The sequence below is a fragment of the Artemia franciscana genome, chromosome 9 (genome assembly GCF_032884065.1).
Source record: "Artemia franciscana chromosome 9, ASM3288406v1, whole genome shotgun sequence".
NCBI lineage: Eukaryota > Metazoa > Arthropoda > Branchiopoda > Anostraca > Artemiidae > Artemia > Artemia franciscana.
Window position 1 is genome coordinate 38355416 of NC_088871.1, and position 25874 is coordinate 38381289.

A 25874-nucleotide genomic window follows, 5' to 3' on the forward strand; every position below is an offset into this window, starting at 1 on the left:
TTGAGAAATAAGGCGTAGGGAAGGAGGCCTAGTTGCCCTCCAATTTTTCGGTTACTTAAAAAGGCAACTAGAACTTTTAATTTTTAACGAACATTTTTATTAGTAAAAAAATATACGTAACTTAAGAATTAACTTACGTAACAAACTTCTATATTCTTATATTTCTATTATGTATATGAGGGGGTTTGTCCCCTCGTTAATACCTCGCTCCTTACACTGAAGCTTAAGTTTTGTCCCAATTCTTTAAGAATGACCCCTGAATCAGAAAGGCCAAAGAATAAATAGTTGAAATTACTAAAAATACTTTAGAATAAAGAGCGAGGTATTTAGGAGGAGAAGAACCCCTCATATGCGTAATAATCTCTATTCATTTTAAGTTTTAATGTTACTCCTTAATTTCAATTGAAAAAACTTCTTCGTGTTTATTTTTTCATTGTTTTTTATAGTAATGCTAGAAAATCCTGCGCCCTTTTCACTGAATTTCTCTTCCCCCATGACATGTTCCTCCAAGGAAAGATCCTCCTACATGGCCCTCTCCCCTGAACCCCTCCCCCCAAACCAAAAAAATCCTTCTGAAAACGTCTGTACACTTCCCAATAACCATTACTGTATGTAAACACTGGTCAAAGTTAGTAACTTGCAGCCCCTCCCTGGGGACTGTGGGGGAGTAAGTCATCCCCAAAGACATGGTTATTATGGTTTTTGACTATGCTGAACAAAATGGCTATCTCAAAATTTTGATCCGTTAACTTTGGGAAAAATGAGCGTGGGAGGGGGCCTAGGTGCCCTCCAATTTTTTTTGGTCACTTAAAAAGGGCACCAGAACTTTTCATTTCCGTTAGAATGAGCCCTCTTGCGACATCCTAGGACCACTTGGTCGATACGATGACCCCTGGGAAAAAAATAAAATAAATAAACACACACACATGATCTGTCTTCTGGCAAAAAATATGACATTCCACATTTTTGTCGATAGGAGTTTGAAATTTTTGCAATAGGCTTCTCTGATATGCTGAACGTAATGGTGTGATTCTCATTCAGATTCTATTACTTTTAGGGGGTGTTTCCCCCTATTTTCCAAAATAAGGCAAATTTTCTCAGGCTCATAACTTTTGATGACAAAGACTAAATTTGATGAAACTTATATATTTAAAAACAGAATGAAAATCCAATTCTTTTGATGTATCTTTTAGTATCAAAATTCAGTTTTTTAGAGTTTCGTTGACTATTGAGCCAGGTCGCTCCTTACTAAAGTTTGTTACCACAAACTGTTTGATGACATAAATCCATAATAGGCCTACAATGTCTTGCTTGCTCTTTTCTTGTCAGCCCACCTCCCAATCAGGCTACATATAGTTCTATACTATATGCAAATGTTTGTTAATTTTTAGGTTTGCCATTAAGCTATCTTAAAATGTCAAAGCAAAATAATTGACTATTTCATTTCTGTTTATATGCAATACATAGGTTACATCCCAAGTACCAATACTCAGGACAGTCCCAAGTACCAATACTTGGGACAGCCCCAAGAATGGAACCAAACATTATCACTGAAATAACTCAATTTTAATCTAAAATGGTAAAAACACTCTTTAGACCCACCAATTCTATTTCACAAGGAACTAGTAAATAAGGAGGTGAAAATAAATGGTCATTTTAAACCTTGAATCTCCCAACCCATTCACAAAACTTCACGAAAATCTTTGAGAGTATACCTGAAATTTAGGATCCTTCCCTTTAAGACAATATGGTGACTTTGGATTTGAAACTTCTGCAGATTTCATCTATTGTAAAGAAGTTTTTGTGCGATTTTTGCTAGATAGGATGGGTGCCTGTCTCAAGTACATATAATTCCAAGTATGCATACTCTCCCTTATACCAGAATAGGTCACTAGATTTTAATGAAACAAGGCTGGAAATAAGAGCTAAGGTTCTACTTGGACATTATTGGGCTCTGAACCCTGACATATCTTTGTGAGGAATGAGGGAGAGGTAGAAACTCCTCTACCCATGATATTTTATAGAATAGTTTATCGGATTTCAACAAATTTTATTGAAAATCAAGCAATACCTCTTTTTGCCTTTTTGGATCCAGGCCTTATCTATTCTCTATGGAGAATTGGATGGAGGGCCCCTAAGGTCCTGTTATCAGAATATTTATCATATTTAGATGTTTGATTTTAACCAAAGTTGACTAGATGTAACAAGGGGTTAAACAATGAGGGTTATTAGAGGCTGCTTTTCAATCATTTTCAGTCCTTAAAAAGGGCTCTAACAAGCCACCTCTCATAGTTGTTGGAAGTTTAAAACATGTTTTAAAAATTGCCATTAGTGGGTGATTCAGGAATGATAATTATTATTTTCCTTAGTCTTAATAGTAAAATACTATAAAAAAAAACAACAAATTTACAGATCTCTTAAAATGAGCCCAAAACCATGACATCACCATGACACTAAGTAACTTATGGCTCTTTCCAACCCCTTCAAAGTGATGGCCTTCTTTCCTTTGGGACATGGCTTAGTACTGAGGATTGGTCTGATATTTATAACTTGCATGATCTTGATGGAAAAATCACTGCCTTTTGCAAAAAGCTAAACAATAAATATCTAATTTCTTTCCCAGAAAAAAATTAAAAAGTGCTCCAATGACAAACCATTCATTAATCAACCCATAAAAGCACTAATTAGAAAAAAATTGAATCTTGTCAGAAATGTTAAACTGGATGAAGCTAATAAACTATGAAAAGCAATTAAAAAGGAAATACGTAAATCTGCCCAATCTTACTACAAGAACAAGGTCAAAAAATTGTCTACCAATGAACCAAAAAATTGGTATTCTGAGATAAAAAATTGTGCAGTACGAGTCTAGACCAGCTTGATTTCAAGCTACCTGAATCCCAAGAAGCTATTGCCTAATAATCTTAAAAATAATAATAATAATAATCTTAAAAGTTCCTTGCTTCTATTGTCCAGAGTCTTCCAGAATTGCCCTATCAAATACCTATTGATAGTCTCCCACCTGTTTTCCCCTCTATATTTCTGTTTCAAAAAAAAAAAAAAATTCAGAAACTATGAAAAACAAGTGCCCTTTAGATATCTTGTTTCCTTTTATTAGTGCTTTCAGTTACTTTCTCTTGAAGCACTTGTCTGTTATTTTCAATGCAATTAATGAGTATGGCCAATATCCACAAATTTGGGAACAGGGTTTCATAACCCCCTTGAAAAAGAAAGATGGAAAACCTAGCCTTGAAGGTTTTTGTCCTATTTTGCTCTCTCCTATAATCTCTAAATTATATGAAGGATTCCTGGCAGATAGGCTAAAGGAGAAAATCCTACCATTTACTGACCTGAGACAATTTGGGAACATCAAATCCACTTCTACATTGCCTTGTTTTTCTTATTGTCTTAATTGGAAAAATTCTCAAAAAACATAATTGCTGGCTAAATGCAGTTTCCATTGACCTTCAAGAAGCATTTAACCTTATTAACCATAATATTTTGGTAGAGAAACATGTAACAGATTTCAATATTGATCATTCCCTGGTTAAATTGGTTGCCTCCTTTTGGTCAAATAGATCAAAGGTAGTCAAATATCATAATCATTATTCCGGTCCCCTCCCTGTCCACAATGGAGTATCCCAAGGTACTCTCCTAGGTCCCCTCATTTTTTCTGTTATGATAAATAACCTTTATAACAACTTTCCTGACAGATAGAAATTTGGATGGCCTAACAGCAGTTGAAACCTGCTACCAAAACTTAGTAAGCAACACTATGAGTATCCTCAATGATATTGCAGATGATGCTGCAGTCTGGACATGAGAATGAACCCCTTTAAATCAATGATAATGTCAATACATTTCCTTAAAACTTCACTGCTTTTCCTCAAACTATTCTTCCAGGTATTTCTGAGTCTTCTTTTAAGTTACTTGGGGTAACAATTTCCTCTAATTTAAAGTGGGATATCCATATTAAAAATATTATCAATAAAGCTAATGCATACATGTTTCTCCTTAAGCTCTTGAATAAATTTAACATCCCCCCATCCTATTCTTTACAGATCTATACTTCCTTCACCTGTCCATATCTTGAATATACATGTCCAGTTTGGCATCCTGGCATCTCCCATGATGAATCAGAAAAAAATGAATCCATTCAAAAAAGAGCACAGAGAATAATTTTTAAAGAAGCTAAGGTACCATACTTGCTCCTTCAAAAAAGGCCAAGCTGGAAAATTTTGACCCCAGGAGAGGAACATCATGCCTTCATTTTGCAAAATATACAATAATAAACCTTTGTATAGAAAACATTTTCCCCAAAAGAAACTCCCTATCCAGACATTGCCTGTCATGTACTTTTTCTGAACCTGTTCCTATCTTGTCCCCATTTGTTGCTTAACCTCCAGGTATGAAAAAACCTTTGTCCCCTTTACTATTGATAAAATAAACTCCTAGTTTTTCTCTTTTTCTATGGTACTTGTGATACCCACGTTCTATATTTGTTTGATTCTTTTGTTCCCTTGCCTTTATTTATATGTTCTCTTATAAACCTTTCCAATGCTAATTTTATCTCACACTTTTTTAGTTTTTATCTTTTTAACTTTCTGACATTTTGCTGCTTAATTTTTTTTTACTAATGAATGCCTTTGCCTTTCTAATTTGGATATTATCTGATGTTATCTTATCTAACATCAGAGTAAAACTGACATTGTTTTTGAGGGTATCTAATTCTTTTTGATAATTCATGCAAATATGTTTTCTGAATAACATTTCACTATTTAAACCAGGGAAAATAGTAATTACTATTCCTGATTGTTCTACAAATGACAATTTTTTCTCAGTGGGCCTAGCCAAATTTTTTAGAAACATGATTTTAACTTTGGTGACTATGGGCTGTTTTGAGCCCTTTAAAGGTTCAAAATGGAATCTGTCCTAGAATAAATTATTGAATTACATATGACTATTTTGGCAGAACAGATCTCAAAGGCATACCCTAATCATAGAAAAATATATACAGATGAATCTGTCCAGAGAGAGAAAGCTGGAGCAGGAGCATGTATACCATCCCTAAACTGGAACAGCTATTCTCCTCTCCCATTGGGATCTTCTATTTTGTCTGCTGAATTATGTACCATTCACCTGGCCTTGGATGCACTTATAAATTATAGCATAAAATCTGAAAATTTACTCTGTCTCTCTGACTCCAAATCAGCATTACTATTGCTCTAAAATATTAATAGAATTACATAGCCTAAGACAAGGATTTATAAAATATTATAAAAAAGCTTCTTAATCTTAACACTAAAGGCAATCAGATTTATTTCCAATATGGTTGAAGTCAAAATAATAGTGTATTATTGTATATAATAGTGTGTATTCATATATACACTGTTTACTGACAGGAGGAGAACAGTGCTTCCAGTGGCTAGTCTGTCTGATGAAGAGTCAAAGAGGTGAAATGACTTGATGATAGGCTAGTCTATAGGCTATACCTCTACAATTTTTGGAACAGGATCTGAAAATTATTGAATTATATATAAAAAGCATAAAAAAGGCGCCAAGTGATATTTTCACTTTCTTCATAGCTAAATTAGCTTAGGCTATACAAAAAACTATAGATTTAACTTTTAAAGTAGGCTAAGTTTTAGAGTTTCTGGCTATCAATTTCTAGTAATGAGCTAGGTGACACTTTTAGGGTTCAAAATAAAATTTATAATGGAGTATTTAAATATTTTGAAAAAGCATAAAAAGAAAGGCTACATCCAGTGGTGGGTTGACCTTCTAGGTCTAGCCTACTTAGCTAAATAATGGAGAAAGCTCAAAATTTACTGTAAGACTTTTGGTAACTTATGTGAATGGCCCTTAATTTGTATATGAGCTTAAAAATAGTCCAAGCCTATTAGGAACAAACTCTAGGTCTACCTGTTAGAGGCGTAGCCACAACAGGCACAGAAGATTCAGAGCTTCCCAAATTTAGCAAGTCTTCTATCTCCTTTTTCCTTCTCTCTGATTTCTTTCTTAAACTATCACGTTTTGATTTAAGTGCCTGAAATTCTTCCCAAGCATCAGTCATGATCAGAAAGTCAACAATGAATTAAAACAATCACGGGTGCTTAGTTTAAATTTTTTGCTACGGCTGTCAGAGGCCGATAAGCATTTCACATTGGCTTATTTCTGCACTATATTCATCTTTTTCCTTCTAGAAGAAATAACGTTCTTCCTGTTCCTGGTTCAGCGCTGTTCCTTAGGAGAACATCTCGATCAGGAAAATGGTATGTTTTATTTCCTTGTTTACCCAGTACAGTCGTTTCACAATTAATTGCCCTGGTAAAATTCTGAACGAGTAGAATTTTGCTATCTTGCAAGGTAGCCTATTCGAGTCAAAAGAATTAAACTTTCAGGAATAAATAGCCTATGCCCGGGAAGAAGTTTCCAAGCTAGAATTTCCACTCCTTCCCTATTTTTAGGCTTGAAATCATGCTTTAAAGATAGGTTGAAGCAGGTCCATGAGAAAATTTGAGATAGTCAGTTGAATTTCACTTTTCATTAATTCTAAGCTATTTAAATTCAGATACCATAATCTGAGTAGGTTTTAAGTCACATTGGAATTTCTTTTCCAGATTAAGACATAGTAATCAAGTTTATTAGTCTAGTAAGTTGCAGTAGGCAATATCACAATTTTACCAAGCACTGATATTAATTGGTGAAAGCACAGATATATTTCTTTACTTATATGTCCTCTTAAAATGAACTGCCAGTTATTGAATAATCATTGTTTTTCAAATAGCATATTGTTCAAAGATTTATAGCCTGTAGAGTAGCCTAGTTGTTTCTTTGAATGCTTTATTTAGCTTAGTGCATAACCTATTTGCTGCAGAACCTTCTACTAGCCTACAACTGGTTTAAGTATTATCTATAGCCTACTGTTTAAGGGCAACAAATTTGAAAAATCCAGCTGGCCTAGTTTATGCAGTCATAAAACAACAGAAAAAAAGAACAGCTGATTATAGACATTGAAATACTAATTTCTAGGGCATCTTGATTTTATAGGCCAGCAAGACTTGCTGAAGGATGCAAAATACAATGCCCTCTAAACCTAATTTGCCCAAGATAACAAAAATCCTGTTTATGCTATTTTTGTATAAATAGTTATATTAACATTCATTTTGGTACAAGTGTTCAACTAAGGCTATTGAGCCAAAAGTTCAAATATATAGCCCAAATTATGTACTTCCCATGCATCATTTTGTATCAATAAATTAAATAACAAAATATTAAAAACACATAGGAAATATATTCCACCTTGAGTTTGGCTTGACTTTGGCCTTTCCCCCAAAATAAATTGGACACAAGAGCCCTTGAAAGTATCCAAAGGAGAGCAACCAAACTGGTCCATGGCTTAAATAATGCCCTTTACCAGGATTGCCTAAGGTCTCTGAGACTTCCAACCCTTGCATATTGAAGATATAGGCCTAGAAGAGATGTGATCATGGCATGTTAAATTTTTGAATCTGGTCACCTGAACCAGATCTTCACCCCCTCCCTGGCTAATAACTCAAGAGGTCACAGTCTGAAGCTTCACCTGCCTGGATGTCAGAGAAGGGAACAACATGGCTTCTTTTCCATTTGGGTGGTCCCCTTCTGAAATAGCTTGTCCAAGTTTACCATCTAAGCTGAGACAGGGACTGGGAGAGGGCTGATTGGAGGCTGGACTGGGAAGCTAAACCAACATAATTACATCACTCACCACCAGCAAGAACCTACAGGAGGATCTACCACATCATCTTGCTGGCAATTGTGATTTAAGGTTATTTAATTTGGGTTATACATTTGCACATTAGAGTAGGGTTAGGGGTGAAGTATAGTGGGACAACAGTCAGAGTGTAGTATCTACAACTATTCTGCATGTTATACTATGAGAATTGTTATTTGACATGTTTCCTCTCAACAGCCCCATTTCTAGACTTGTACTTTCATTCTTGTTTAATCAAAAAATATAACAGTAGTCACACAAAAAAGTTAAAGGTATAAACTTCTTTCAACAAAACCTGCAAGTGTTAGTGATGCTGATTATCTAGGGATGGCAGTTAGTCTCCCCCTCCCCAATTGGCTTCCCCAGCTACTGTAGAGGCTTAAAATTCTGTTTGTAATACTGTTGAGGTACTTGTATGAAAAACCCCCTATTGGTCAAGTTGTTCATTCATTTATGCGTTGCACAACTGATTTTTTGGTAGTTTCTTTCAGCTTAGCATGAGACAAGACAAAGAGAAGTGACAAAATAAATAGAAAATATACAATTTGGGCTGTATATCATTGCACATTTGGGGTTGGGTCAATTATTTAGACAGTTTGAAGTTGAGGAACAACTCTTACTACATAATATGCTGAATAATTATACCTAACACATGAGGCATGCAGACCCACTATACTTTACCTCCAACAACCCTACTCCCACCCCTAATGTGTAAATATGTATCCCAAATTTGTTTCTTAAGTATTATATTTCTCTCATACTTAGGTATATTTCATTCAGATTGAGCATCAGAAAACATAAGAAGAATTTTATGTAATAGGTATTTCATACAAATGCCATCTTCTTAATATCATTGCTTTCAATAAATTTTGTTGACTATCCATACATCTTTTTTTGTGGGCTCCTTTGCTTTTGATTTACTGTTTGCTCTATTTCATCTTTTTCAGGAGTGTTGGTAACTATTTGGGTGCATTGTAAATTGTGGGCTTGTCACCCCAAAACTGTAGGATACAGATGGGAAAGGCCAAATATGTTCATGAGTGACTCAAGGTGTTCTTACAGTTTAAGAGTCACAGATCATTCCAAGGGACTTGGGTTCTCACCTTAACTACTGCTTTGTCTGTTACTACAAAGGGCAAACAATATGGATCCAAGAAAATATCCCTGTTGAATGAGGAAATTCATGTTGCACTAAAAGCAGACACAATGTTTCCTAGGTTAAATTTTTTCAGGAAATGCAGTAAAGCTCTGCCCCTTTATAAGTTCAAAGCTGCTGTTGGAACTGATTATCCAAAAGGCATAGTAGCACCAAACACACTGCCCAAGCAGATTATTGTCAAAATTTGAGCATGTTTGGCAGAGTTAGGGCATGAAAATTCCATTAACATCATCAGAGCTAAAAATTTGAGATAAAGGCAGGGCAGTTGGGACCTGTTTCTCATCAATATTCCATATCCTATCAAATGTGTTTTTCTATGAAACATGGATTGACACTTAAATTTGATCCAAAAAACTTTCCATATCAATGCAGTTAAGGCCATTTGATCTTGCTTGACTGCTCTCTGTGAGGGATATAACATAAATCTCTATTCCTCTTTAAGAATAGAGTCTTTTGATGCACTTGGTTTCTTTGACCAGTCCAGGGGAGCAACAACAGCAATCATAATATCTATGTAAGGTTGTGAAGTTATGCTAAATTCTTAGTTGAAATCATGGCTCAGTCTTTTACTATGTTCCAGTTAACAGAAAACAAATGCATTTTTTCCATTTAGATGCTTCCACCTTTTGATTTCAACTTTCCCAATTCTTATATCAATATTCCCTAAAATTTCCCTTTTTCTAGGTCTGATTTTCCCTATTTTTCTCCCTAGAAAACAGGATTTTTGTCTTATATTTCTATACAATATTCACCAAAAAACATACAACAGCATCAAATTGTTATTTTTACTTCAGATAATGATATATATAACATCTTTTACACTACCAAGAACACATATAGTTTAATTAAGTGTCATCTCCAGCACTAGCGTTTGTCTTGTTCTTGAAGCCTGCAACAGTTTTGGAATGCTTACAGTTGAAAGTTTTATCTTTGTTTTTCAACCAGTAATTGACTCAAATAAGTGAGACTAGTGGGACATTCTTGGCTCTATTTTGGATGTCAGTTTTGATTAATTTCAGGAGACTAAACAAATACTCAGTTGGTACATTGCTAAAAGGTAAAAGAGAAGATCAGTGATATGCACTTCTGTAATTCCAGGTACCTGATTTTGCCACTACAAGGCTTCACACTAAATATCTTCATCCAGTACTGCTCAACTGACAGGTCTTCAACTTGGGCATCTCCCAAATGAAGCTCTGAAGTTCTAAAGAACTGAATTAACTGGTGGTGTAGTACCAAAGAACATTTTGCTGCAAAACGTTTGTAGCTTTCTGTTTATCCAGAGTGATGCCTGCTTGGGCCTGGTCTTTTGGAAACAATTTTCTTATGAGAGGGACCTAGCTGTCTGCAAGACTTATTGGCTGATTATGTTCTGCCAAAAACATGCAGATGTGCTGTTCAATTTCTTTAGAATTACTGTCCACACAGTCAGTAGCTTTCAATGCTGCCACTGCCAACCTTTGTCTCAATTTCATTGCTTGCTTTTATATGCTGCTTGGTCAGAGCATGCCTGTTCAACTCTGATTTCTCTTGGTATTCATACTCCAAACTGAACCTACAGTGTGTGACATATGTATTTTCCTTTGACTGGTTTGACACTCTTTATCTATATCCAATTTGTTAAAATTGGTAACTGAAGCCACTTTGCAACAGACTCGCCATCTTACTCTACCCCAGATTTCCCTTTATCCCTAGATTCGAAATAAGTGTTTCTAAAAGAAGTGATTTCTCACTAAAATATGGTAATCTCTCTAGAATTGGAAGGCCTAATCTTTATGCACAAAACAAAGCAAGGAATTATGGTTGTAGCTATGGCAACTATATTTCATTCCTACTGAATATAGAATACTTATTGTCAAGTATTCATCTTTGTGTATCTACCCTAAATACTAACCCACAATTGCCATGTCCAGCCCAACCCAACAAGTCCTCTTGTAACATTAAACTAATTTGGGGAAAAAAAGATGTCACCCAATTGTCTCTAAAATCATCTTGTGTGAGCTAACTTTTTCCTGGAAAATCCTTTTGCTAATCCAGCAGCGTGGATCATTCTATTAAATTCCAAACAGAGATTGTAGGGAAAACATTTACATTACAAACACTTTTAGCAAAAAAAAGGATACAGATGACTGCCCTTGTCTACATCCAAACTATCATGATGATAGGATACTAGATCTCTAAAATCCCCTATATATATGTATAAATTTTCTGTAGCTGCAGATGCTTCTCAAAGATAAACATGTTATCTCTTCTGACATTCACCATCTCTTCCTTTGCTTTTATTGCTGATTTTGCTGTTACATTTAAGTCTTAGTAGGCTTCAATAACTTCTTGAACATAATTTTTATTACTAAAGGTTTTTTTTAGCATGTTGCAGTTCCAGAGATTCTTGATATTGTTCCCACTTAACTGATTTGATTTTCTTCTACAGTCCACATTTTCATGGTTTGAAAAGTGATCACAGAACATTATGTCCTCATTTGCTGACCAGATAGTCCATCTTGAAGCTAAAGCAGCCGTTTTTAATTGATGAGTCTATTGCATTGTAGGTGCTTGTTCTTATGGAGGATTATGTTTTCTGACTTCTGAATATGACTAAATATTCTCCTTATTTATTCTATAGAAAAGTTTCAATATAATTGTCAGTGCTGTTTTGAGGTCTTCTATCTACTCTAGATGTTATTGCATGCATTTAGATCCTGAAAGATGAGGCAATTTTCATGTGTTGGAAGTGTTTCATCCCTTAGTTTTGACCTATGGACAGGCTGATGATAGACATTTATTAACAAGTGAAATGACATTATTTTTATGAATCCTAAAAAGGGCTTATGCCAGATTTGCCTCTCACTTGCTCAGACTATCTGTCTTGGCTTTTTCTACAATTAGGCATGGCTTGATGCCCACAATTACTTGATTTTAACTATCCTTATCCACAACATCTATAGAAATAGCAGTATGTGGGTCTTTTCATGGGGATGGGGTTGAAATTGTTCTGTTTGTGAGAGTGAACTGCTTTGCTCCTCAACCAACACTCATACAGAAAAGGTTAATTGTTATAACAGATTTCAGCTCTCTTGTTTTATCAACAGAGTTAGATGCTTTATCAAAAGTTTTATTTAGGCTTGAGCTTAAAAGAAATGCCCAAATCTTGCATTATTTTCTATCTGTGGATTTGGTCATCTTAATCAAGAGAGTTGGCTTCTTAAGCTACATGGTTTGCATTCTTTACATAAAAAAAAATGTTATTTTAAGTTATTGGTAATAAAGTTCAACATTAAAATGGTTACTTATTTACTTATCAATTTACATTACTTTATTGATTATATTATTTTAAGGCTTATAAAGATACTGGCAAACCTGTTGGAATTGAAGATCAGGCTATTCACAAGATTAGGATCACTTTGACATCTAGAAATGTAGCAAGCCTAGAAAAAGGTAATTTCATGTTCATTTTCTTTAGATTTGTGTATCCATGTAAATTTAATTCTGATATATACATATATGTTTCAGTAAATAACAATAAATAAAATCAACTAACAATTCAACCAATCGAAATACAGACTTTGCCTTACTCCCTGATGCTCATGGACTAATACGCTTTGCTTTATAGGTAATGTTATATGTAATCAAAATTTGGATATTTGTTTTGTTCAGATACAGCTGGCTAGTTTAAACTTGAAAGTGAAATTGAACAATCTTGAATTATAATATTAATGGATGCGTGAGTTTTTTTTACTTATCTTTCCACTTCCTACTTTACAAAAATTACCAGTGATAACTGGAATTAGCATTCAAATATAATTTCGTTCATATTGTACAACCCCAACTTTTCCCTCAGCTTTAAAACCCTGCCCACTTTACGCATCTTTGGTTTGCCCCATGGAGGAGAAGGGTCAACCAGAAATGGATTTGCTTCTAGAATTAGCATTTCTAAGTGCTATAGTATGGAAACTATGCTGCTTTGCAGCATATTTCCAGTTTAGACAGCTTGTGATGAAACTAAACAATTACCTAAACTTTTATTAAATAAAGAATTGATGAGAATGAGTAAAGTTCATAACTGCAATATTTAATTTTGTTAGATGGTTGTTGTGAAATTTCTCCATTTCCAGTCTATATGTTACATTTAATATATAACTTATTTACTAACACCTTGTTTATGTTCTTCTATTTGAGGTTAAGATGACATACACTTCATCTCAATTGCCCAAAAACACAGATTTATATTAATTTAGACCTGCTTTATTGTATAATTAGCTTCTCTTTTATATAAGTTTTTGTTACTTAAAAATTAAATTGAAGCTTTTTATATTTTTGGCTTTCATCTCAATTTAGTATTGACAGGACTGACCCTTAATTGAATTAAATAAAAAAACAAGTTTTTTTAGCTGAAAGTAAGGAGCGACATTAAAACTTAAAACGAACAGAAATTACTTCGTATATGAAAGGGGCTGCTTCCTCATCAACGCCCCGCTCTTTACGCTAAAGTTTGACTCTTTTCTCTCAACTCTGCTTAAAACAGTAAAAAAAACTATAGTGTAAAGAGCGGGGCGTTGATGAGAAAGCAGCCTCTTTCATATACGAAGTAATTTCTGTTCGTTTTAAGTTTTAATTTTGCTCCTTACTTTTAGCTTAAAAAGCTTGTTTTTTTTTTATTTATTTTCTGAACGTTTTTGAATCAATGCATGTTTTGATTTTGGCTCTCTGCAGAGAAATAATGAACATGAAATTTGCAAGTTTTATTTATTTATTTTTATTTATTTATTTTTTTTTTTTTTGGCTAAATGGCTTTCTCATAGTTTTGATCGAATGATTTTGAGAAAAAAGGGAACAGTGGAGGAAGCCTAGTTACCCTGCGATTTTTTGGTTACTTAAAAAAGCAACTACAACTTTTAATTTTTACGAATGTTTTTATTAGTAAAAGATAAACGTAACTTATAAATTAGCTTACGTAACGTACTTTTGTAATCATGTTTTTATTACATATATGAAGGGGTCACCCCCTCGTCAGTACCTCGCTCTTTACACTAAATATTAAATTTCGCCCAATTCATCAAGAATGACCCCTGAATCACAAAAGCCGTAGAATAAATAGTTGAAATCACTAAAAATAATTTAGCACAAAGAGCGGGGTATTAGGAGGAGGTGAGCCCCTCATATGCGTAATAATTTCTGTTTGTTTTAAGCTTTAATGCTGCTCCTTACTTCCAGTTCAAAAAACTTTACATATTTATTTTTTCATTGTTTTTTTTTTAATAATGCTAGAAAATCCTGCGCTCCCTTCATGGAAAATCTTTTCCCCCATGACAAATTCCACGATGGAAAGTTCCCCCACATATCCCCCTCTTGTCAACCCTTCCCCGAACCGAAAAATTCCCCCTGAAAACGTCTATACACTTCCCAATAACCATTACTATATGCAAGCACTGGTCAAAGTGTGTGACTTGTAGCCCCTCCCACGGGGACTGTGGTGGAGTAAGTCGTCCCCAAAGACATAGTTATAAGGTTTTTTGACTAATTTTGATCTGTAGACTTTGGGAAAATAATTAGCGGGGGAGGGGGCCTAGGTGCCCTCCAATTTTTTGGTTACTTACAAAGGGCACTAGAACTTTTCATTTCTGTTAGAATGAGCCCTCTCTCATGATTCTAGGACCACTGGGTCGATACAATCACCCCTGAGAAAAAACAAACAAAAAACACGCATCTGTGATCTGCCTTCTGGCAAAAAATACAAAATTCCACATTTTCGTAGATAGTAGCTTGAAACTTCTACAATGATGGTGTGATTTTCGTTAAGATCGTATGACTTTTAGGGGGTGTTTCCCCCTATTTTCTAAAATAAGGCAAATTTTCTCAGGCTCGTAACTTTTGATGGGTAAGACTAAACTTGATAAAACTTATATATTTAAAATCAGCATTAAAATGCGATTCTTCTGATGTAGCTATTGGTATCAAAACTCCATTTTTTGAGTTTTGGTTACTATTAAGCCGGGTCGCTCCGTACTGCAGTTCGTTACCACGAATTGTTTGATAGGCTGTAACTAAAGGGCTTGGCAGCTAAGAAGCAATGAGAGTTTGTTTTGGATGATCTTCTGTATCAATTCGAATCTGACAACTGTCTTAATTTGAAAAATTTCGCATTTATGTTAACTTTTTTATGTATATAAAATTAAAAAAAAAATCATGTTAACAATACATTTTAATTTTTAGTTTGTAATGAACTGATCAAGGCTTCAAAAGAGAAACAGCTCAGTGTTAAAGGACCTGTCAGAATGCCAACTAAGACCCTTCGTATTACTACCAGAAAGACACCCTGTGGTGAAGGTTCAAAAACTTGGGACAGGTAACCATTTTGATTTATTTGGTTTTTTTCTCGGGGGGGGGGGCTATTAGATGGTAAAATATTTAGAGGGGATTGCCATTTTTCAAGGCATAGCTGAAAACGAAGTTTGTTTTCTTTTTATTTTACAAATTTATATAAACTTTGCTCATAACTGTTTTGTGTTTAGGTTCTTCGAAAAATTCCTTTTAGCATTAAAATTGTCAAATATGGGTAAATTAATAATGAGAAATAAGAGGTCAAAAGTAAAAGACATCAATATTTTCGTAGAAATAAGGAATATTGTTGTCCCCTTCCCCCACCCAAGAAAAAAAAGTATTTTTTAATTAAGACATTTTGCTTTCTTTAAATTTTAATCACTCCTATTGTTGTTATCCATAATGTGTTGGTACATAAATGGGGGTGTGGGCTGAGCTTCAGAACAAAATATGACCCAATGTCTTGGTTTAATGTTAAATTATATCTTAAATCATTTAGACTTGGTGATCTTTTGCTGGTGTTAATTTTTTGTCTTGGCATGTCTAAAATCTTTCACTATCTGGACCACTAAATTGTCCCTAGGATGCAGTTGGAAAATTGGTGAATGGTAGTTCATTTAAGAATCTCTGGCAGCTCACTGTCTGATCAGGATCATTGTGCTCTTCTTCCAAGTTGGGATAAGTCCAACTGGACCAGCATTTGTTGAGTCGTGTGATTTCTGTTGTACATCATTGGTGACAAATTTTTATTTGTTCTTAGGCCAAATGAATGGCTTACTACCCTAGCAATATCTTCTGCTGTCGGATGCGTTAATCCTATTTCAACATAATAACTAGAAACTGTGGTGTTGTTGAAGTTATGGGGATGAATAATACTAAGATATTGCAAAGAAAAAAGATTGTAACTCTTCTAAATGATGTACCACAAGATTGTTTAGTTCTGTGTCTACCTCTCCGCAGCATGAAAAAAAAATTTGTCACCGTTGACTTTGAACGTTAGCATTTCTTTTATCTGGATAGCTCTCAAGCAGAAGGATCAATAGATAAAAGAGATTGTTTTTTTTTATATATATATAATCTCGGAACTGCGTAATGCTGGTGCTACGCAATTGAATTTAAAATACAGGTGTGATTACAATGCGATCAAGACGATTCATCAATTTGGGAATTTTCGTAACTGCTATTGCAAGAGACTATTTAAATAGAAAGGGAAAACCTGGAAGTTCGGTCACGGGAGAGTTACAGGCTCCGAAAAACTATTTCGAGCATTCGAAGTTACACCCAAATTGAATTAAAAAAATAATAGTGATAAGAAAAAAGGCACTCAAAGAATTTAGACGAAAGTTTGGCTTAGAGATCTTACAAAGTCATGGCTGCAGTGGTAGTTGCAACCTAGTAAAGGACAAATCAGCTTCAGGTGTATCTTGGTTATTCCTTTACCTCTTATGAAGTTGTTTTAGTAAACTTCATCTAACTTCCTTGATGATAAGACGACTAACTTACCTTCGACCTTGGGGCGAAAAGCCCATAGTTGAGTTTCACAATCACATTCTTATTCTCTGCCTAGACCACTTGCCAACTATTTACCATACCAGATCAACTATAAAGAGGAGTAGTAGATTTTTTACTTTAAGTATCAAAAACATCATTTAAAAAAATCAACAGTGCTATATGAATATCTTGCTATACCAAATTAATTTTTGTTTTATATTGGCATAGTTATGTCAGATTAGTTAAATCTATTCTAAAAACGTTGATTATTGCCATATTTTCATTCCTTGACCTTTATTTATAAAACGTCAATTTAATTAGCTGCACATAAAAAGCTTAATTTATAGCTAAAACCCCTTATTCTTGGCACTGCTTTTGATACCATGTCAAAGTGGTGAATGCATTCTTAGGGAATATTAAAGGAATTGCATGCCTTCGGTGTCTCATCATCTTTTTTGGTAGATTCCATCCTCTAGCAGTTCAACATACTTTGTTGGTCAATGTCAAACAGTTCGTGGTAACGAACTGTAAGTACAGAGCGACCCGGCTCATTCGTAACCGAAACTCTAAAAAACGGAGTTTTGGTACCAATGGATACATCAAAAGATTCAGAATTTTTATGCTAATTTTAAATATAAAATATATCTATATATATAAAAATAAGTTGTCTGTGTGTGGATCTGTGGATGGATCAGGTGACGTCATGTTTGTTCGCATATGACGTCTGAATTATTTCACACTAATACAAAATAAGAAAAAAACTAAAACAGGTAAAAACTACAAAAAAAACTAAAAAGAAAAAAAACTAAAAAACTAAAAAAAAAACTAAAAAAAGGTAAAAATCTAATAACTAAAAAAAACTGAAAAAAATAAAAAAAGGCAAAAACTACAAAAAAAATAAAAACTAATAAAAAAACTAAAAAACTAAAAAAAAACTAAAAAAAGGTAAAAAACTAAAAAAAACTAAAAAAGAAAAAAACTAAAAAAAAGGAAAAAACTGAAAAATAAAAGAGAAAAAGAAAACTAAAAAAATATGAATAAATATATATAAAAATAAGTTGTTTGTGGGTTATGTCTGTCTGTCTGTCTGTCGAGTGACGTCGTGTTTGTCCGCATATGACGTCTGAATTATTTCACACTAATACAAAAGAAGAAAAAAACTAAAAAAGGTAAAAACTACAAAAAAAACTAAAAAGAAAAAAAAACTAAAAAAGCTAAAAAACTAAAAAAAAACTAAAAAAGGTAAAAAAAACTAAAAACTAAAAAAAGGCAAAAACTAAAAAAAACTAAAAACTAATAAAAAAACTAAAAAAGCTAAAAAACTAAAAAAAAGGTAAAAAACAAAAAAAAAACTAAAAACTAAAAAAAAGGAAAAAACTGAAAAATAAGAGAAAAAGAAAACTAAAAAAATATTAATAAATATAAAAAATATAAATATAATATAAATTAGCAATCAACAAAGCACCGAGACACAAATGACGACCGGGACACAGGGAGTATAAATGACGACCAGGACATAAGTAAAAAAAAAAATGGTAAAAACTACAAAAAACTAAAAAATCTAAAAATCTAAATAAACTAAAAAAGGAAAAAAATAAAGGAGAAAAACAAAACTAAAAAACGAATGTATATACAGACCGGGACACCGGGATACAAATGACGACCGGGACACAGGGAATATAAATGACGACCGGGACACAGGGACACAACTACAATGGGGACGCCGGGGGGCACAGGGGGATATAAATGACGACCGGGACACAAGGAATATAAATGATGCCCGGGACACTCAAAGAGAAATCACAGACTGGAACACCGGGACACAAATGACGACCGGGACACAGGGAATATAAATGACGACCGGGACACAGGGACATAACTACAAAGGGGACGCCGGGGTGCACAGGGGGATATATAAATGACGATGGCGACTCAGGGAATGGTCGATTAGCAATCACCATCAACAAAGCTCAAGGGCAATCATTAGAATCATGAGGTATAGATCTGAATACGGATTGTTTTCCCATGGACCATTATATGTTGCATGTTCAAGAGTCGGTAAACCTGACAATCTATTTATATGCACAGACAATGGGACAGCAAAGAATGTTGTATATTCGCAAGTTTTACGTAGTTAAAAACACATATATATATATATATATATATATATATATATATATATATATATATATATATATATATATATATATATATATATATATATATATCTATATTCACAGGTGGGACATAGGGACACAACTACAATGGCGCGTAACGACTTACGCGCGCGGGGGGGCTTGGGGGGTGCAATATCAAAAACATCATTTAAACAAATCAACAGTGCTATATGAATATCTTGCTATACCAAATTTATTTTTTGTTTTATATTGGCATAGTTATGTCAGATTAGTTAAAGCTATTCTAAAGAATAAACATATTCTATTCTAAAAACGTTGATTATTGCCATATTTTCATTCTTTGACCTTTATTTATAAAACGTCAATTTAATTAGCTGCACATAAAAAGCTTAATTTATAGCTAAAACCCCTTATTCTTGGCACTGCTTTTGATACCATGTCAAAGTGGTGAATGCATTCTTAGGGAATATTAAAGGAATTGCAAGCCTTCGGTGTCTCATCATCTTTTTTGGTAGATTCCATCCTCTAGCAGTTCAACATACTTTGTTGGTCAATGTCAAACAGCTCGTGGTAACGAACTTTAAGTACAGAGCGACCCGGCTCATTAGTAACCGAAACTCTAAAAAACGGAGTTTTGGTACCAATGGATACATCAAAAGAATCAGAATTTTTATGCAAGTTTCGTCAAGTTTAATCTTACCCATAAAAATTTACGAGTCTGAGAATATCTACGTAGTTGAGGGGGTTTGCCCCCTCTTCAACACCTTTTTACGCTAAAGTATTTTTAGTCCTTTCAAAAGAGCTATTTATTCTAATTAAATGGCCTTGTAATTCAGGGGTCATTCTTAAAGAATTGGAACAAAATTCGAACTTTAGCGCAATGAGCGAGGTATTGACGAGGGGCGAACCCCCTCAAATACATAATAATTTCTGTTCGTTTTAACTTTTAATTTAGCTCCTTACTTTCAATTGATAAAACTTTTTTTTTTACTAAATTGCTAAATTAAAGTTGCATGGTAAGATTTTTCTCTGATTGGACATTTCATTTTCCTGGGAGGGGTCTGGTGTATTTGTTCATGCCATAATTCCAAAACTGGAAAAGATATATACATGTTTCTGAGTACCATACATCTTCAGTCCCAAAATAGTGGTTTTCCGATAGCTCTGAGCCGCTTCCTTTTGGAGTATGTAAAAGATCTTAAAGACAAACTGACCGCTCGTAGTACTGCTTAACGTCGAAATCTAAAAGAATATAGACGCGACTCCGAGTCCGTGAAATTAATGTCAAAACAGTTCTACTTGAAAAATGGGATTTTGTATACATATAAAATATTGCTGGTACTTGGATTTATTGGTATTACGAAAAACGATGTAAACTAACAGAGATCGGTTATAGTCTAGGCCTATAATTAATTTTAAGGTGGAGGGGTATGATGCAGATAAACGGGAAGTAATATAAAATTCAGTATATATAAAAAACATCCTAAATGCTATAAAGAAAAAGCTATGGTATTTTAGAGTTTACTTCAGAACAGGATACAAATTGCACTGTTTCTATGAATTCAAGTAATCGCCATCTTTTTAAAGGCTATTTGCCTCTGCTCCTCTAAAAGGTTCATACTTTTGATTGGAAATATATCCACTAAAAACTAAATGCTGTGAGATAATTCGAATAATGCCTTGTTTGTAAAGGGCTTTAAGCTGTTACTAAATTTTCCTTATTCTTGGCATTACTTTGGACAATCTGTCACTGTAGTGAATGTTTTCTAAGGATATATAAAAGGAACTGCAAGCCTTCGGTGTCTGTCATTATTTTTAGATGGATCCCATCCTCTGGTAGTTCTACAATCTACAACAAATGCCCGCTAGTTGAGCTTAACGTTGCGTCAGAATTTCAGGCTGAAAATAATTTCAACTTCTAAACATGAGAAAATTAGAGGTGCTGTTGAATAGGCGAATAGAATCAATTTTTCATTGGGTGTGTATGAAATCAGAAACGTCCCTGCTCTTCTTTTATCTAAAAGTATTTGATGGAGGGCCTTCAAGGTTACTTAAATGCAAAATGAAAGAAAAAAAAATGCCCTATGATAAAGTTGAATGGCTGTTGATATATTTGAAGAGCGTATTTTCATCGGGGACGCGATTCTTTTTCTTATCATAAGTTCGACTCTGTACTCGTCACTGTGGTTTATCCAGAAATTAAACTGGAGGGGAGGGGGTAAACGCTGAATTTTATTTAGGGGTTGATCGTTTGCTGTTTGTATTTAGTTACTAAGTACAACTGTACCTATTTGATGAGCAAATAATAACAGTATTTGAATAAAATGGGTTTTAAATCTGAAAATTTGTAGTTTTGTTGCAAATTTAGGGAGTTAACTGGGAGGATCTTTCCATGCAGGAATTTATCGGAGGGAACAGAATTTCCATGAAGAGGGCGTAGGATTTTCTAGCATTATTTAAAAAAAAACAATGAGAAAATCAATAATAAAAAGTTTTTTCAGCAGCATTAAAACTTCAAACGAACTTATTACGTATATACGGGGGTTCATGTCGTCAACAATACCTTGCTCTTTACGCTAAAGTAATTTTAATAATTTCAACTATTTATTCTACGGCCTTTGTGATTAAGGGTTCATTCTAAAAGAATCGAGGACAAAACTCAAGCTTTAGTAAAAAGAGCGAGGTATTGACGAGGGGGCGAACCCCCTCATATAAAAATATATAAATATAAAAGGTCGTCACGTAAGTTAATTTGTAAGTTACGTATACTTATTACTAATGAAAACGTTCGTAAAATAATAAAAAGTTCTATTTGGATTTTTAAGTAACCAAAAATTGGAGGGAAACTAGGCCTCCTCACTACCCCTTTTTTATCAAAATTGTCCGATCAAAACTATGAGAAAGCCATTTAGCCAAAAAAAAAAATATATGCAAATTTTGTTTTAATTATTCATATGCGGTAAGACAAAACAAAACATGCATTAATTCTAAAACGTTCAGAAATTAAATAAAGAAAAACAAGTTTTTTTTTCACTACAAGTAAGGAGTGACATTAAAACTTAAAACGAACAGGGTTATATGAAACGGGTTGTCCCCTCCTCAGTGCCTCGCTCTTTACGGTAAAGTTTGCCTCCCTCACTGTTCTATTTTTCAAAACAATAAAAACTTTAACGTAAAGAGCGAGGCATTAAGGAGGGGACGACCCCTTTCATATACGGAATAATTTCTGTTTGTTTTTAAGTTTTAATATCATTCCTTTCTTGCAGTTAAAAAAACCTGTTTTTTTTTAATTTCTGTTAAAATCGGCAATTAGGAGATGGTTTTAAAAAAGTTACTACGACTGATACTTGTCCCACCGATCATTTATTGAACAAACACAAAAAGAGTTTAAAAAAAATAGCTTCCATCCCATTAAGGCCATTTCATACCATAAAGCAGTGATTCTCAAACTGTCTCAAACCCATTTAGGCTATGCCAAAATTTTTGGGGGGTACGCAGTTTGCCAACAAAAAACAACCCTTGAATTCTAGGACTGGTAAGTTGTAAGAATTATCTCTTTCTGACTTTCAAGCGGTTTCAGCGGGGACACGTTGACGTGCGCTAAGGCTTAGTCATCAGAGTAGCTGTGTAGTCCGACCAGTCTCTTAAACCAGTTTAAAAAACTAGTTTTTTAAACTGAAAGTAAGGAGCGATATTAAAACTTAAAACGGACAGAAATTACTCCGTATATGAAATGGGTTGTCCCCTCCGCAATACCTTGCTCTTTACTCTAAAGTTTTTAATTGTTTTAAAAAGTAACATTGTGACAAAGAATCAAACTTTAGCGTAAAGAGCAAGGGATTGCAGAGGGGACAACCCTTTTCATATACGGAGTAATTTCTGTCCGTTTTAAGTTTTAATATCGCTCCTTACTTTCAGTTTAAAAAACTAGTTTTTTTTTATTTAATTTCTGAACGTTTTTGAATTAATGCATTTTTGATTTTGGCTCTCCGCACATTAATTAGTAAAATGAAATCTGCATATTAATTTTTTTTTTTGGCTAAACGGCTTTCTCTTAGTTTTGATCAGACGATTTTGAGAAATAAGGGGTGGGGAAGGAGGCCTAGTTGCCCTCAGATTTTTCGGTTACTTAAAAAGGCAACTAGAACTTTTAATTTTTAACGAAAGTTTTTATTAATGAAAAATATACGTAACTTAAGAATTAACTTGCGTAACAAACTTTTATGCTCTTATATTTATGCATATGAGGGGGTTTGTCCCCTCCTTAATACCTCGCCTTTTACACTAAATCTTAGGTTTTGTCCCAATTCTTTAAGAATGACCCCTGAATCAGAAAGGCCGTAGAATAAGTAGTTGAAATTACTAAAAACACTTAGCATAAAGAGCAAGGTATTTATCTCCTCCTAAATACCTCGGTCTTTATGCTAAAGTATTTTTAGAACCCCTCATATGCGTAATAATCTCTGTTAGTTTTAAGTTTTAATGCTACTCTTTACTTTCAGTTGAAAAACTTTTTCATGTGTATATTTTCATTGTTTTTTTTTTTTTAGTAATGCTAGAAAATCCCGCGCCCTTTTCATTGAATTTCTCTTCCCCCATGACATGTTCCTCCAAGAGAAGATCCTCCCACATAGCCTCCTCCCCTCAACTCCACCCAAAACCAAAAATCCCCCTGAAAACGTCTGTACACTTCCCAATAACCATTACTGTATGTGAACACTGGACAAAGTTTGTAACTTGCAGCCCCTCCCCCACGGACTGTGGGGGAGTGAGTTATTCCAAAGACATAGTTAATATGGTTTTCGACTATGTGGAACAAAATGGCTATCTTAAAATTTGGATCCGTTGAATTTGGGAAAAAAATGAGCATGGGAGGGGGCCTAGGTGCCCTCCAATTTTTTTGGTCACTTAAAAAGGGCACTAGAACTTTTCATTTCCGTTAGAATGAGCCCTCTTGCGAGATTCTAGGACCACTTGGTCGATACGATGACCCCTGGGAAAAAAAAACAAATAAACACGCACCCGTGATCTGTCTTCTGGTAAAAAATACGAAATTCCACATTTTTGTAGATAAGAGCTTGAAATTTTCGCTATAGGGTTCTCTTATACGCTGAACACGATGGTGTGATTCTCGTTAAGAATCATCTACGACTTTTAGGGGGTGTTTCCCCCTATTTTCCAAAATAAGGCAAATTTTCTCAGGCTCGTAACTCTTGATGACAAAGATTAAATTTGATTAAACTTATATATCTAGAATCATTATAAAATTTGATTCTTTTGATGTATCTTTTAGCATCAAAATTCCGTTTTTTAGAGTTTCGTTTACTATTGAGCCGGGTCGCTCCTTACTACAGTTCGTTACCACGAACTGTTTGATTTAACTAATTTAGAACCCAGTTTCGATAAACTGTGGAAAGGGAAGCTTCCTTCTAACTAATCTCTTTGAAAGTAAGCGCTTTTTGTTTTTTAGATTTTGAGTGTGTTTTAAAATAAAATGTTCGTAAAAATATATCATTGGTTTTACTTAAACTTGATGCGTAATTGAATTTAAAAGGTTAACGCTTAAAAATTTATTTAATATTTTAATTATAGTTAACCTAGTACCAGTAACTGAGCAGAGGTACCTACTATGTCTTGTGGGTAAAAAGGGGTACAGGGTCTAAATAAGTTTGAGAACCACTGCCATAAAGGAAGGATCATCCTGTCTCATTCATTGCAAACTTTTATTTTTGTATGGCCAAATTATTGAGATTTGATTGGGTGGTCTTGGCATAACTTGCTTAGCTTTGATAAGAGGTCTGAATAAGAGACAGACAACTAAAAGTCGACACATATTTTTCTGGATATCTTTGAAAACCATTTAAGTTCCCCCGCTCTGTGCTGGAGATAGAAATGTTATGATTCAATTAAACTGACATCATTAGAAAGTGTGATTTATTACTACCATTTTTTCTAAACAGAGCAAGATTTTCTTCTTGAAGTTCGGGAACGGACCAGTCTCTAAAATATTCTAGTATACTTGCTTGGTAAACATTAAAAACTAGCCAAAAGACGTCTTGATTGAAATATTTGCCGACAATGGGTGAATATTTTTTATGCTGTACGAATATTGAATAGACAGCATTTTGTTTTACAACTAGCAAGAGAGTGTTTTCTCCTATTTAAAATAGCCTCTAATTCGCTTTTTGAACTGTTGAGACATTAAAGATCCCCTGTAAATTTTGATCTAAATTGCTTTGGAAGCTCCGAATATTGGAGAGTAATTTTCCCTTTGTCTTTGAGACTTGGCCGACGCCGAGACTCAAAATGACATTTGTGGTATCGAACGTCCTTAAAGCAGTCATCAAATTACCATTATCAGTAGCAGTATGAACAGATCAGCAGCATTGCTGGATATGAAGTGGAACATAGTGCATACTGATAATTCAAATATCACGATATACTTACGAATTTTATCTTTCATGTATTGAATTCTTAGAATTTTATGAATTAAAATTATATATTTGTTTTATTATACTGGTCTGTGTGTCTGTCCGCAGGAAAGCCAGATCGCCGTGTGGGTTTTTCTTGTCGCAAAATTCCTGTTTTCATTAATCGTACTTCTTGTGGTTATACTGTAATTATTTAATTCAGCATTATATTCTAATTAAAAAATCGTATAATGCACAACGTGTCGTGCTCGGGATACTCAGATTGCCAGATGGGTATTGAAAGGCTTAAATAGAGGCACATATACCACAGTTAGCTCATTATCTGAGGTAATGTTGTCAAACGAAATTCTTGATCTTACTCTTAAACTTAATGATTCAGTGCATATATTTTACGCCCCTTCTGGTTTATTTTCAGATTTCAGATGAGGATCCACAAAAGAATCATTGACTTCCAGTCACCTTCTGAAGTTGTTAAGCAGATAACATCTTTCTCAATTGAACCTGGTGTAGAAGTTGAAGTCACTATTGCTGATGCGTAAACTGTATTATTTTGTACTTTGTAAAGCTTTAATAAAGGCTTTGCAGGA

The 25874-nt window shown here is 34.1% G+C and overlaps 2 protein-coding genes across 2 annotated transcripts in view; one reads left to right on the plus strand and one right to left on the minus strand.

Moving 5' to 3' along the window:
- The window catches only part of LOC136031384 (N6-adenosine-methyltransferase catalytic subunit-like), a 56110-nt gene extending 49975 nt beyond the window's left edge, over positions 1-6135 (minus strand). Inside the window, exon 1 of the mRNA XM_065710906.1 lies at positions 5920-6135. Within this exon, the coding sequence (XP_065566978.1) occupies positions 5920-6070 (151 nt within the window). The 5' untranslated portion in view covers positions 6071-6135. The remainder of the gene's footprint in view (positions 1-5919) is intronic.
- LOC136031385 (small ribosomal subunit protein uS10-like) lies at positions 6114-25874 on the plus strand. Its single transcript, XM_065710907.1, has 4 exons — positions 6114-6269; positions 12245-12344; positions 15120-15252; positions 25703-25874. The coding sequence occupies exons 1-4, from the start codon at positions 6267-6269 to the stop codon at positions 25824-25826; spliced, it is 360 nt and encodes a 119-aa protein (XP_065566979.1). The 5' UTR covers positions 6114-6266; the 3' UTR covers positions 25827-25874.